At 44.1% G+C, this 12,878-nt stretch overlaps 1 protein-coding gene across 8 annotated transcripts in view; it reads left to right on the forward strand.

Moving 5' to 3' along the window:
- LOC110530680 (receptor-type tyrosine-protein phosphatase S) overlaps positions 1-12,020 on the forward strand; it is a 145,857-nt gene extending 133,837 nt beyond the window's left edge. For 7 of the 8 annotated variants that reach the window (XM_036986330.2, XM_090182711.1, XM_036986333.2 and 4 more), the window contains 8 exons: positions 1,602-1,756; positions 4,575-4,860; positions 5,625-5,803; positions 5,988-6,114; positions 6,254-6,379; positions 7,287-7,441; positions 7,566-7,701; positions 7,825-12,020. In XM_036986330.2, coding sequence (XP_036842225.1) covers positions 1,602-1,756; positions 4,575-4,860; positions 5,625-5,803; positions 5,988-6,114; positions 6,254-6,379; positions 7,287-7,441; positions 7,566-7,701; positions 7,825-7,893 — 1,233 coding nt within the window. In that variant the 3' untranslated portion in view covers positions 7,894-12,020. The remainder of the gene's footprint in view (positions 1-1,601; positions 1,757-4,574; positions 4,861-5,624; positions 5,804-5,987; positions 6,115-6,253; positions 6,380-7,286; positions 7,442-7,565; positions 7,702-7,824) is intronic. The other variant, XM_090182716.1, reaches the window with a different exon arrangement.
- The last annotated feature ends 858 nt before the right edge of the window (positions 12,021-12,878 follow it).

The following is a 12,878-nucleotide window of genomic DNA, read 5'->3' on the forward strand; positions in this document are numbered from 1 at the left end:
TCCTCTCTACTCCTCTGTTCTTTTGGTAAATCCCCTGTCATTTGCTGTTGATTAATTTACTGTCATGCCCCATGATACTTCTACACTGTCGGCTAATGAACCAGAAACAATTTGAAGGGATTTGAATTCAGATCTGTGCCGTCACCCTATGAGAAAAGAGCAGAGAACAAAGAGGCTGTTGTTAGGCAGTAGTTAACGAAGCATTGCATTCTAGCCAGTCAGTTTGAGCCTGTGTTACTGCTACTAGAATAGCATAGGTCCTGAATATTCTACCTAATCTAGGATATAGAGCCATACCAGGCCTCAGTGTCCCAAATACAGAAACTAAAGTAGGCCAGCTGTCTTTGAAGTGTTTTGAGGTTTTGTACATGAATATGTCAATTAAAATGTTATGTAATGTCTGGAAGCATAACTATTATGCATGTGGAGAACACAGATGCTTTTGTCTGGTTTCTGAAAGTTTCTGTGTCTCATAAAGTAGTAATGATAATACTGTTTTCCCCTCTCCTCTACTCTCTCCCCGCTGCTCTTCTCTATCCTCTCTATTCTCTAATATCTACTCTCCTCTATACCATCCTCTATTCTCACTCCTCTCGTCTCTCCTCTCGTCTCTCCTCTCCTTTCCTCTCCTCTCCTCTCCTCTCCTCTCCTCTCCTCTCCTCTCCTCCCTCCTCTCCTCTTCTCTCTACTCTTCTCTCTCCTCTCTACTCTCCTCTCTCCTACCTCCTCTCTACTCTCCTCTATTTTCTCCTCTTCTCTCTACTCTCTCCTCTCCTCTCATCTACTCTCTCCTCCCTACTCTCTCCTCCTCTCCACTCTACTCTACTCTCTCCTTCTCTCTCCTCTTCTCTCCTTCTCCCTACTCTTCTCCCTACTCTCCTCTTCTCCCTACTCTCCTCCCTACTTTCCGCTTCTCCCTCCTCTCCTCTCCTCTCCCCTTCTCTCTCCTCTCTAATCTCTACACTCCTCTCTCCTACCTCCTCTCTATTCTCCTATATTCTCTCCTCCCTACTCTCCTCTTCTCTCTCTTCTCTCCTTCTCCCTACTCTTCTCCCTACTCTCCTCTTCTCCCTACTCTCCTCCCTACTTTCCGCTTCTCCCTCCTCTCCTCTCCTCTCCCCTTCTCTCTCCTCTCTAATCTCTAATCTCTACACTCCTCTCTCCTACCTCCTCTCTATTCTCCTATATTCTCTCCTCCCTACTCTCCTCTTCTCTCTCTTCTCTCCTCTCTACTCTACTCTACTCCTTCTCTCTCCTTTCCTCTCCTCTCCTCCCTCCTCTCCTCCCTCCTCTTCTCCCTCCTCTCCTCCCTCCTCTTCTCCCTCCTCTTCTCCCTCCTCTCCTCTTCTTACTCTCCTCTCTACTCTCCTCCCTCCTCTCCTCTCTACTCTCCTCTCTACTCTCATCTCTACTCTCCACTCCTCTTCTCCCCACTCTCCTCTCTTCTACTCTCCTCTCCTCTTCTCCCTACTCTCCTCTTCCCCCTACTCTCCTCTACTCTCTTCTCCCTACTCTCCTCTCTCACAGAATGGCTCGATGAATGTGATAATAGTTATGGTAGTAATGATAACAATCTCTTCCCATCTCCTCTCCTCTCTCAGAATGGTTGTAATGAGCGGAGGGAGGTACGTCAGTTCCAGTTCACTGCCTGGCCAGACCACGGTGTACCAGAGTACCCCACTCCGTTCCTGGCCTTCCTACGCAGGGTTAAAGCCTGCAACCCCCCTGACGCTGGTCCTGTAATCGCACACTGCAGGTACGAGGACGCACACACAAACATATACTTTATACACATATACCCACACACACACACACATACAGTGCCTTGCGAAAGTATTCGGCCCCCTTGAACTTTGCGACCTTTTGCCACATTTCAGGCTTCAAACATAAAGATATAAAACTGTATTTTTTTGTGAAGAATCAACAACAAGTGGGACAAAATCATGAAGTGGAACAACATTTATTGGATATTTCAAACTTTTTTAACAAATCAAAAACTGAAAAATTGGGCGTGCAAAATTATTCAGCCTCCTTAAGTTAATACTTTGTAGCGCCACCTTTTGCTGCGATTACAGCTGTAAGTCGCTTGGGGTATGTCTCTATCAGTTTTGCACATCGAGAGACTGACATTTTTTCCCATTCCTCCTTGCAAAACAGCTCGAGCTCAGTGAGGTTGGATGGAGAGCATTTGTGAACAGCAGTTTTCAGTTCTTTCCACAGATTCTCGATTGGATTCAGGTCTGGACTTTGACTTGGCCATTCTAACACCTGGATATGTTTGTTTTTGAATCATTCCATTGTAGATTTTGCTTTATGTTTTGGATCATTGTCTTGTTGGAAGACAAATCTCCGTCCCAGTCTCAGGTCTTTTGCAGACTCCATCAGGTTTTCTTCCAGAATGGTCCTGTATTTGGCTCCATCCATCTTCCCATCCATTTTAACCATCTTCCCTGTCCCTGCTGAAGAAAAGCAGGCCCAAACCATGATGCTGCCACCACCATGTTTGACAGTGGGGATGGTATGTTCAGCTGTGTTGCTTTTATGCCAAACATAACGTTTTGCATTGTTGCCAAAAAGTTCAATTTTGGTTTCATCTGACCAGAGCACCTTCTTCCACATGTTTGGTGTGTCTCCCAGGTGGCTTGTGGCAAACTTTAAACAACACTTTTTATGGATATCTTTAAGAAATGGCTTTCTTCTTGCCACTCTTCCATAAAGGCCAGATTTGTGCAATATACGACTGATTGTTGTCCTATGGACAGAGTCTCCCACCTCAGCTGTAGATCTCTGCAGTTCATCCAGAGTGATCATGGGCCTCTTGGCTGCATCTCTGATCAGTCTTCTCCTTGTATGAGCTGAAAGTTTAGAGGGACGGCCAGGTCTTGGTAGATTTGCAGTGTCTGATACTCCTTCCATTTCAATATTATCGCTTGCACAGTGCTCCTTGGGATGTTTAAATCTTGGGAAATCTTTTTGTATCCAAATCCGGCTTTAAACTTCTTCACAACAGTATCTCGGACCTGCCTGGTGTGTTCCTTGTTCTTCATGATGCTCTCTGCGCTTTTAACGGACCTCTGAGACTATCACAGTGCAGGTGCATTTATACGGAGACTTGATTACACACAGGTGGATTGTATGTATCATCATTAGTCATTTAGGTCAACATTGGATCATTCAGAGATCCTCACTGAACTTTTGGAGAGAGTTTGCTGCACTGAAAGTAAAGGGGCTGAATAATTTTGCACGCCCAATTTTTCAGTTTTTGATTTGTTAAAAACGTTTGAAATATCCAATAAATGTCGTTCCACTTCATGATTGTGTCCCACTTGTTGTTGATTCTTCTAAAAAAAATACAGTTTTATATCTTTATGTTTGAAGCCTGAAATGTGGCAAAAGGTCGCAAAGTTCAAGGGGGCCGAATACTTTCGCAAGGCACTGTATGTACACACACACACACACACCAACACACACACACATATACCCACACACACATATATACCCACATGCACATATATACCCACACACACACATATACCCACACACACATACACACACACATACACCAACACACACACACACATATACCCACACACTTACACCCACACACACACATATGCCCGCACACACATATACAGCACACACACACATACCCACTCACACATACACCACACACACATATACCCACACACACACACACACATGTACCACACAAACATATACACACACACGTACCCACACACATATATACCCACACACATTTACCACAGACCCATATACCACACACACATATACCCATACACACATATACCACACACACATAGACCCACACACACGCATACACCAACACACACACATATACCCACATGCATATACAACACACACACATATACCACACACACACACATACCACACACACACATATACCCACACACATATATACCCACACACGCATATTCAACACACACACATATACAACACACACACACATATACCCACACACACATATACCCACACACACATATACCCACACACACATACACCCACACACACATACACCAACACACACACACTTACACCCGCACACACACACTTACACCCGCACACACACACATACCCACTCACACATACACCACACACACATATACCCACACACACATATACCACACACATACCCCCACACACACATACCCACACAATTACAGTGGGGCAAAAATAGTTGAAGTGTACCTATGATGAAAATTACAGGCCTCTCTCATCTTTTTAAGTGGGAGAACTTGCACAATTGGTGGCTGACTAAATACTTTTTTGCCCCACTGTATACCACACACGCATATACCCACACAGACATGTACCCACACACACTCACATGTACCCGCACACACATTTACCACACACATATACCAGACACACATACCACACACCTGCGACATGTAAACAGCACATACTCACACACCCTGGATCCAGTCACCCAAACATGAGGCTGTCTTGAAGAATTGCCACTAACAGTTCAGTAGGTATGTTTACACTCATAGATATCTTCCTCTCTTTCTTTCTCTCTTTCTTACCTCTCTCAGCGCGGGTGTGGGTCGTACCGGTTGCTTCATCGTGATCGACGCCATGCTGGAACGGATCAGACACGAGCGCACGGCCGACATCTATGGTCACGTGACTCTAATGAGGTCACAGCGGAACTACATGGTGCAGACGGAAGACCAGTACGGCTTCATCCACGAGGCGCTGCTGGAAGCAGTGGCTTGTGGGAACACGGAGGTGGCGGCCCGGAGCCTGTTCTCCTACATGCAGAAGCTGGGCAAGGTGGAGAGTGGAGAGCACGTCACTGGCATGGAGCTGGAGTTCAAGGTAAACATAGAAATACATCACTGGCATGGAGCTGGAGTTCAAGGTAAACATAGAAATATATTCAATAGAACAGAAATACATCACTGGCATGGATCTGGAGTTCAAGGTAAACATAGAAATACATCACCGGCATGGAGCTGGAGTTCAAGGTAAACAGAAATATATTCAATAGAACAGAAATACATCACCGGCATGGAGCTGGAGTTCAAGGTAAACAGAAATATATTCAATAGAACAGAAATACATCACCGGCATGGAGCTGGAGTTCAAGGTAAACATAGAAATATATTCAATAGAACAGAAATACATCACTGGCATGGAGCTGGAGTTCAAGGTAAACATCACCGGCATGGAGCTGGAGTTCAAGGTAAACATAGAAATATATTCAATAGAACAGAAATACATCACTGGCATGGAGCTGGAGTTCAAGGTAAACATAGAAATATATTCAATAGAACAGAAATACATCACCGGCATGGAGCTGGAGTTGAAGGTAAACATAGAAATATATTCAATAGAACAGAAATACATCACCGGCATGGAGCTGGAGTTCAAGGTAAACATAGAAAGACCAGGTATTGAAATACATACAGTAGCATACATTTTGAATAGAAAACATGTTGAAATATAGTAGAAATACCGTTTTTCAATGCAAGTACAGACTAAATATTAGGAAGAATGTATTGCCCTTTAACTTTGTTCATAGGAACGTGTTTCTGTGGGGGGAAACTCAATCCCCCCTTCACCCCTCCCCCTCCCCCCAGCGTCTGGCCAACACCAAAGCCCCCACGTCTCGGTTCGTCAGTGCCAACCTGCCATGTAACAAGTTTAAGAACCGCCTGGTCAACATCATGCCCTATGAGACCACCCGCGTCTGTCTGCAGCCAATCAGAGGTCTGGAAGGATCAGATTACATCAACGCCAGCTACATTGATGGATACAGGTAAAGCTCAACCAAGGAAGAATAATTAGTAATATGGGCATCTCATTTCAAGGTATTGTTCCATGATACATGGACCAGTGGCCATATTTTGGGTCTCAAATTATGCTTATAATATAATTGAAAAATCCAAATGAAAGAAATGTTTCCATTCTATTTCTTTGGTGTCATCGTCTAATGTGTATAGGCAGCAGAGAGGTTACATGGCCACCCAGGGCCCACTGGCTGAGACCACAGAGGACTTCTGGAGGATGCTGTGGGAACACAACTCTACCATCGTGGTCATGCTCACTAAACTGAGAGAGATGGGACGGGTAAGGTTACACACACAAACACATCTGCACACGCATGCACGTATGCTCGCACACACACAGAAACACACCACACAAGCACACTCAGAGACACAAATATACGTACGTGATGCTATCTCTGTACCTCTGTGTGTGCCTGCAGGAGAAGTGCCATCAGTACTGGCCCGCAGAGCGGTCTGCTCGGTACCAGTACTTTGTAGTGGATCCCATGGCTGAATACAACATGCCTCAGTATATCCTCAGAGAGTTTAAGGTCACCGATGCAAGGGTGAGAGTGTGTGTGTGTGTGTGTGTGTGTGTGTGTGTGTGTGTGTGTGTGTGTGTGTGTGTGTGTGTGTGTGTGCGTATGTGTGTGTATTTATGTGTCCACAATACTGTATATCCTCCTCAGACAAGGCAGGGTCAATGACGCAAGACTGTGTAACTGTGGATGTTGCTTTTAAATAACTTGTCCCTTTTGTAGCATATTTGATATTGGAATCAGACACCCTGACCTCTCCCCTCTATCTGCTCCTGGCAGCTAACATGTTCCTTCGACCCACAGTAGATTACACAGTAGTAAACCCTGTCCTCTCCTGATGCCCTTATCGTGTGTTTGTGTGTGTGCATGCTTGCATTCCTGTGCGTGTGTGTGAGCTGTCGATTACTCCAGTTAAGCCTGTCCTGTCCTGTCCTGTCCTGTCCTGTCCTGTCCTGTCCTGTCCTGTCCTGTCCTGTTCTGTCCTGTCCTGTCCTGTCCTGTCCTGTCCTGTCCTGTCCTGTCCTGTCCTGTTCTGTTCTGTCCTGTTCTGTCCTGTTCTGTCCTGTCCTGGCGGCCCGTTGACAGATGTTGTATTGATCTCTGTTAAAGTGGAGTCACGCCGTCTGAGCAGAGAACAGACGTAATTGGCTAGAGACGGGCAGGCCACAGAGTCTGGCAGACAAGACAGGACTCATACACATATAAAGCCGACAGAGGGTTGGTGCTCAGCCACCAGAACAGACCTGATAAGACACAACTCTGGTAACAGATAGTACAATAGTTTGTTTGGCTAAATCAGTAGAAGGGACATCTCACCTTCACTTATCCACTCACATAAGGATCAGAGAATACCAGTAACAATATGGAGGATGGTTTGAGAAGTCATACTCAACATTGCTCTCATCAGCACTTCTTCTTCCCATTCTCGCATCAGGATGGCCAATCACGGACAGTTCGTCAGTTCCAGTTCACCGATTGGCCAGAGCAGGGAGTTCCTAAATCTGGAGAGGGCTTCATCGACTTCATTGGCCAGGTGCACAAAACCAAGGAGCAGTTTGGACAGGATGGCCCAATCAGTGTCCACTGCAGGTAAGAGTCATTGCCATAGCTATAGGTTTGACTAACAATGCTTTCCCCTGATATACTTCACACACCTCATTCTGATTACTGAGGTACATTAGTCTAGCCACTATGTGTGTGTGTGTGTGTGCAGTGCGGGTGTGGGGCGGACCGGAGTCTTCATCACTCTGAGTATCGTTCTGGAGAGGATGCGTTACGAGGGAGCTGTGGACATCTTCCAGACTGTCAAGATGCTGAGGACACAACGCCCTGCCATGGTACAGACGGAGGTAGGCTTCACATTCTCACTGTTGAAAACCATGGATATCAGACAAGTACATGTGATTTCTCTGTGTCTGGAAGCCACGGTAATGGTAGGCTGTTGCTCTGTCCTGTCTATTTCCCTGGTTCAGGAGGAGTACCAGTTCTCCTACCAGGCTACCCTGGAGTACCTGGGGAGTTTTGACCACTATGCAACCTAAGAGAGGAGAGGAACTGTCATCCCTCCATCCTTCTGTTCAGATAGAGGTCCACAGAGACGAGGAACAACGAAAGAGAGGCGCAGACTGGAAAACGACTAAACAATTAACCTTATATCCCATTGGAGGGGCGACGCTACTAACAAGGAGTAATTATACAAGAACAACAACAGCAACATACAAAACAACAACAACATACAAAACCACAATAACATACAAAATAACAACAACAACATACAACACAACAACAACTAGACAAACGTCAAATAAAACCTGTACTCTCAGGAAAGACCTGCAAAGGATGTGTTGGGAGTCAGAGACAGACTATTACATGTGTAATCCTGCATATTCTTCTTACCTCAGTGTTTTATAAAACCTGTGTGTTGTGGTCAGCTATTTCAAAAACAAAACCAGTGATGTATAAAAGGACAACAAAAAGCCTGGATATCTGCTGCACCTTAAATGGGTTTTCTATCTTATCTTTCTATCTGTGGGTTTAGTGTACGAGGGGGGAACAATTCCACGTGTCTGTGGGTTTAGTGTACGAGGGGGGAACACTTCCACGTGTCTGTGGGTTTAGTGTACGAGGGGGGGACACTTCCACGTGTCTGTGGGTTTAGTGTACGAGGGGGGAACACTTCCATGTGTCTGTGGGTTTAGTGTACGAGGGGGGAACACTTCCATGTGTCTGTGGGTTTAGTGTACGAGGGGGGAACACTTCCATATGTCTGTGGGTTTAGTGTACGAGGGGGGACACTTCCATGTGTCTGTGGGTTTCGTGTACGAGGGGGGGACACTTCCATGTGTCTGTGGGTTTAGTGTACGAGGGGGGAACACTTCCATGTGTCTGTGGGTTTAGTGTACGAGGGGGGAACACTTCCATGTGTCTGTGGGTTTAGTGTACGAGGGGGGAACACTTCCACCTGTCCGTGGATTTAGTATACAAGGGGGGAACACTTCCACATGTCTGTGGGTTTAGTGTACGAGGGGGGAACACTTCCATGTGTCTGTGGGTTTAGTGTACGAGGGGGGAACACTTCCATGTGTCTGTGGGTTTAGTGTACAAGGGGGGAACACTTCCACGTGTCTGTGGGTTTAGTGTACGAGGGGGGAACACTTCCACCTGTCCGTGGATTTAGTATACAAGGGGGGAACACTTCCACGTGTCTGTGGGTTTAGTGTACAAGGGGGGAACACTTCCATGTGTCTGTGGGTTTAGTGTACGAGGGGGGAACACTTCCACGTGTCTGTCGCTCTGCATTCGTGGTGTCTGTTGCTGCCACAGCTAGTCCTGGTCCACAGCACGGTTTTAGATCTATAGAACTAGAAGGACGGTTTGAGCTGCATGTCTGTGATTGGACACCAGACTCTTCTACCCACAGTGCCAAGAGAAACCACGCTGTTCCGGGGCAGATGGGAAATTAACTTTGACCTCTAATGAGAAGGAGGAATGGTACCCGTCTACATCCAGCATACATGATGATCCATGAGCTGCAGGTTGAGGTTGCCTGTAGGCACAGATCTAGGATCAGTACCTTCCTGAAATCATAATCTAAACCATTTGGGTGGAAAAACAAAACTGACCTAAGATCAATGTTCAGTCATCCATGCTTTGCTTGTTATGTTCTGACATCTTACTACATAGAGTAATGACAGTAAAGGTTAAACACAGTTTAGGCAATTCCATTTCAATCCCAGCCAGTCATTTCGGGAGATGCACTGAAATTACGTGTATGAATTGAAAATTGGCTATATTTTTATTGGAGGACCATTTCAATGAATGAACAGAATTTTAGTTAATTTCCTTAATTGACTGGAGTGTTTTTTGGGGGGAAGATTTTCCACATTCTGCAGAAAATATTGTAATGATCCTATTCATTGTGGTTCAGTGTGTTTGCCTTATGTTTCACCATGTTGGTTTTCAGCTGCTTACCTTACATCTAAATGATCTGAGCTAAGCAGTGAGCGTCATAATGTAGCTTACACCTTGAAATCTGCCACTCTGCATTGAAATGGTCCTGATGGCTCAGTGTGTTGGAGTATGGTTCTGACAACACAAAGGTTGTGGGTTCAAATCCTGCTTGGGCAACAGATACAGTAATGAGTATGTGTGTTAACGTTGAGTTGGATGAACTTTGTTTGCTTGATAAACACAAGTCCTCATGGGTTGAGAGTAGAACTCAAACTCTCTTCTCTTTCCCACAGTAAGACAGGACTCTTCACATCTTCTCTCCGCTCTGTCTCTGCTTGTAGTCCTACTGTACAGAAAAACTCCAGCATCCCCCACAATCCCTTTAGATATCATCCTTGATATCTTATTGATTTGACATTCTATAATCTGCAGTAGGCCTAACTGACGTCGAGTTAAGCAGTATTGCCCGAAGGGGGTGTGGTATATGGCCAACATACCATGGCTAAGGGCTGTTCTTATGCAAGACGCAATGTGGAGTGCCTGGATACAGCCCGTAGCTGTGGTATATTGACCATGTACCACAAACCCCTGAGGTGCCTTGTTGCTATTATAAACTGATTACCAACTTAATTAGAGCAGTAAAAATACATGTTTTGTCATACCCGTGGTATACGGTCTGATATACCACGGCTGTCAACCAATCAGCATTCAGGCTCGACTACCCAGTTTATAAAAGTTCTTTATAACACAGTTTATAGGCCTGACTGACGTATAGAGGTGAAACAAGTGGGTCATAATTATTATCATCAAAAAAGAGCCTTATTGTTGACCTTTTGATATGATTTTTGAAATATGTATCGTTCTATTTTGTTACTGTTATAGCTCTTTGTTTTTACTACTTTTTGATTTGTTTAATTGCTGTTTATTAGGGGAAAAGGACTCAATATAACCAATGAAATGTTGTTTACTTGGCAAGCCAATTTTTCTGTATGATATCGTCATAGTTTTTTTAATGGTCATTTTTAAGTGCTTTCTTATTTGCTTTAGTATATCGTATACAGAACCTGCGTAGAATGCTATTTGATACTGCTGTCCTCATAGACAGATACTTAGATTCAGACCTAGTTTCAGTTTACAGCCCCTATCATAGCACCAGTGGTACGATCCAATTGCCAAAAGGGGTTTAGGGTGTCAGGGCATAGAGAGTTTAAATGTCGAGCAAAGTACAGTAGTCGGTGAAAGTCTGTTGCACTGTATTCAGTGAACCGTGGCGTTTCAGCTCGCTACTACAGATAGATGGAGAGTATAATGGCATTTTGACACAAAAGGAAAGGCCACACAAAAAGACAGATGGACAGACCCTCATTACTTTAATTAACAGCGGAATTATCTTGATATGAAATTTAAGTGTGGTCCAAACGTCTAGTGGAAAAACAAGTCTAAATCTGGTGTGACTTAAAATGAACCTTAAAATGATGACTACATAATATATACACTGAACAAAAATATAAACGCAACATATAAAGTGTTGGTCCCATGTTTCATGAGCTGAAATAAGATCCCAAGAATGTTCCATACTCAAAAAAAGCTTCATCCTCTAAAATGTTGTTAACATCCCTGTTAGTGAGCATTTCTCCTTTGTCTAGATAATCCATCCACCTGTCAGGTGTGGCATATCAGAAGCTGATTAAACAGCGGGATCATTACACAGGTGCACCTTGTGCTGGAGAGAATAAAAAGCCACTCTTAAGTGTGGAGTTTTGCCACACAACACAATGCCACAGATGTCTCAAGTTTTAAGGGTGTGTGGAATTGGCATGCTGACTGCAGGAATGTCCACCGGGGCTGTTACCAGAGAATGTAATGTTAATTTCTCTCCCATATGCTGCCTCCAATGTTGTTTTAGAGAATTTGGCATTGTGTGGGTGAGCGGTTTGTTGTGAACATGGTGGCCGTGGGGTTATGGTATGGGCAGGCAGGCAGTAAAATCTTTGAAATTGATAAATGTTGCATGTATATTTTTGTTCAGTATAAATATACTTGACATAAAAGACGCACAGAGTAAACATGTGTCATCAAACGAGGACCAGTTCCTATGACATCACATGATGATCATCATCACCTTTAACCTGGTACCTGTTATTTCCTTTAAACCCTGGATGTAGATAATATTGAATGTTGACTTTGTATTAAAAGCAGGATGATTGAATATACCACATAATGAGTCATTTAGTTCCTCTGTTCTAGTATGTGAGTGTCTGACAGCTGGCTGAGAATCATGCACTGTAAAACAAGGGAAGACTGAAAACAAGACTGAAAACAAGCGAAGACGAGCAAGGAGAAAGCCTTCATCATGAGATGAATCTCAAGGAGTTGGAAGGTGTGAACTTCCAAGTGTATGCTTGATATTCTTCCACTAGATGGAGTACCTTTCTTGCTGGAACATAGCTCCTTACTGCTTCCATAAATGCATTCACAGTCACACAGATGCTATACTGACACATTGTTTTCTTTGAGCCCAAATGGTGATTCTTTGAATCAAATACAATTTTATTGGTCGCATACACATATTTAGCGGGCATTGGGAAGGTGTAGGGAAATGCTTGTGTTCCTAGCTCCAACAGTGCAGTAATATCTAAAAATACACAACAATACACACAAATCTAAAAAGTAAAAGAATGAAGAAATATAGAATATTATTAGGAGCAATGTCGGTGTCTAGGATATATATAGCAATTCGACCATGAAGACCTGATTCACACAGTCTCCTCTGAACAGTTGATGTTGAAATTTGTCAGTTACTTGAACTCTGAAGCATTTATTTGGGCTGCAATTTCTGAGACGAGTAACTTTATTGAACTTATCCTCTGCAGCAGAGGCAACTCTGGGTCTTCCTTTTCTGTGGCGGTCCTCATGAGAGCCAGTTTAATCATAGTGCTTGATGGTTTTTGTGACTGCACTTGAAGAAACAAAAGTTCTAGAAATTTTCCAGATTGACTGACCTTCATGTCTCGACTGTCGTTTCTCTTTGCTTATTGGAGCTGTTCTTGCCATAATATGGACTTGGTATTTTACT

The sequence above is a fragment of the Oncorhynchus mykiss genome, chromosome 8 (genome assembly GCF_057628025.1).
Source record: "Oncorhynchus mykiss isolate SJ-2025 chromosome 8, ASM5762802v1, whole genome shotgun sequence".
Lineage (NCBI taxonomy): Eukaryota > Metazoa > Chordata > Actinopteri > Salmoniformes > Salmonidae > Oncorhynchus > Oncorhynchus mykiss.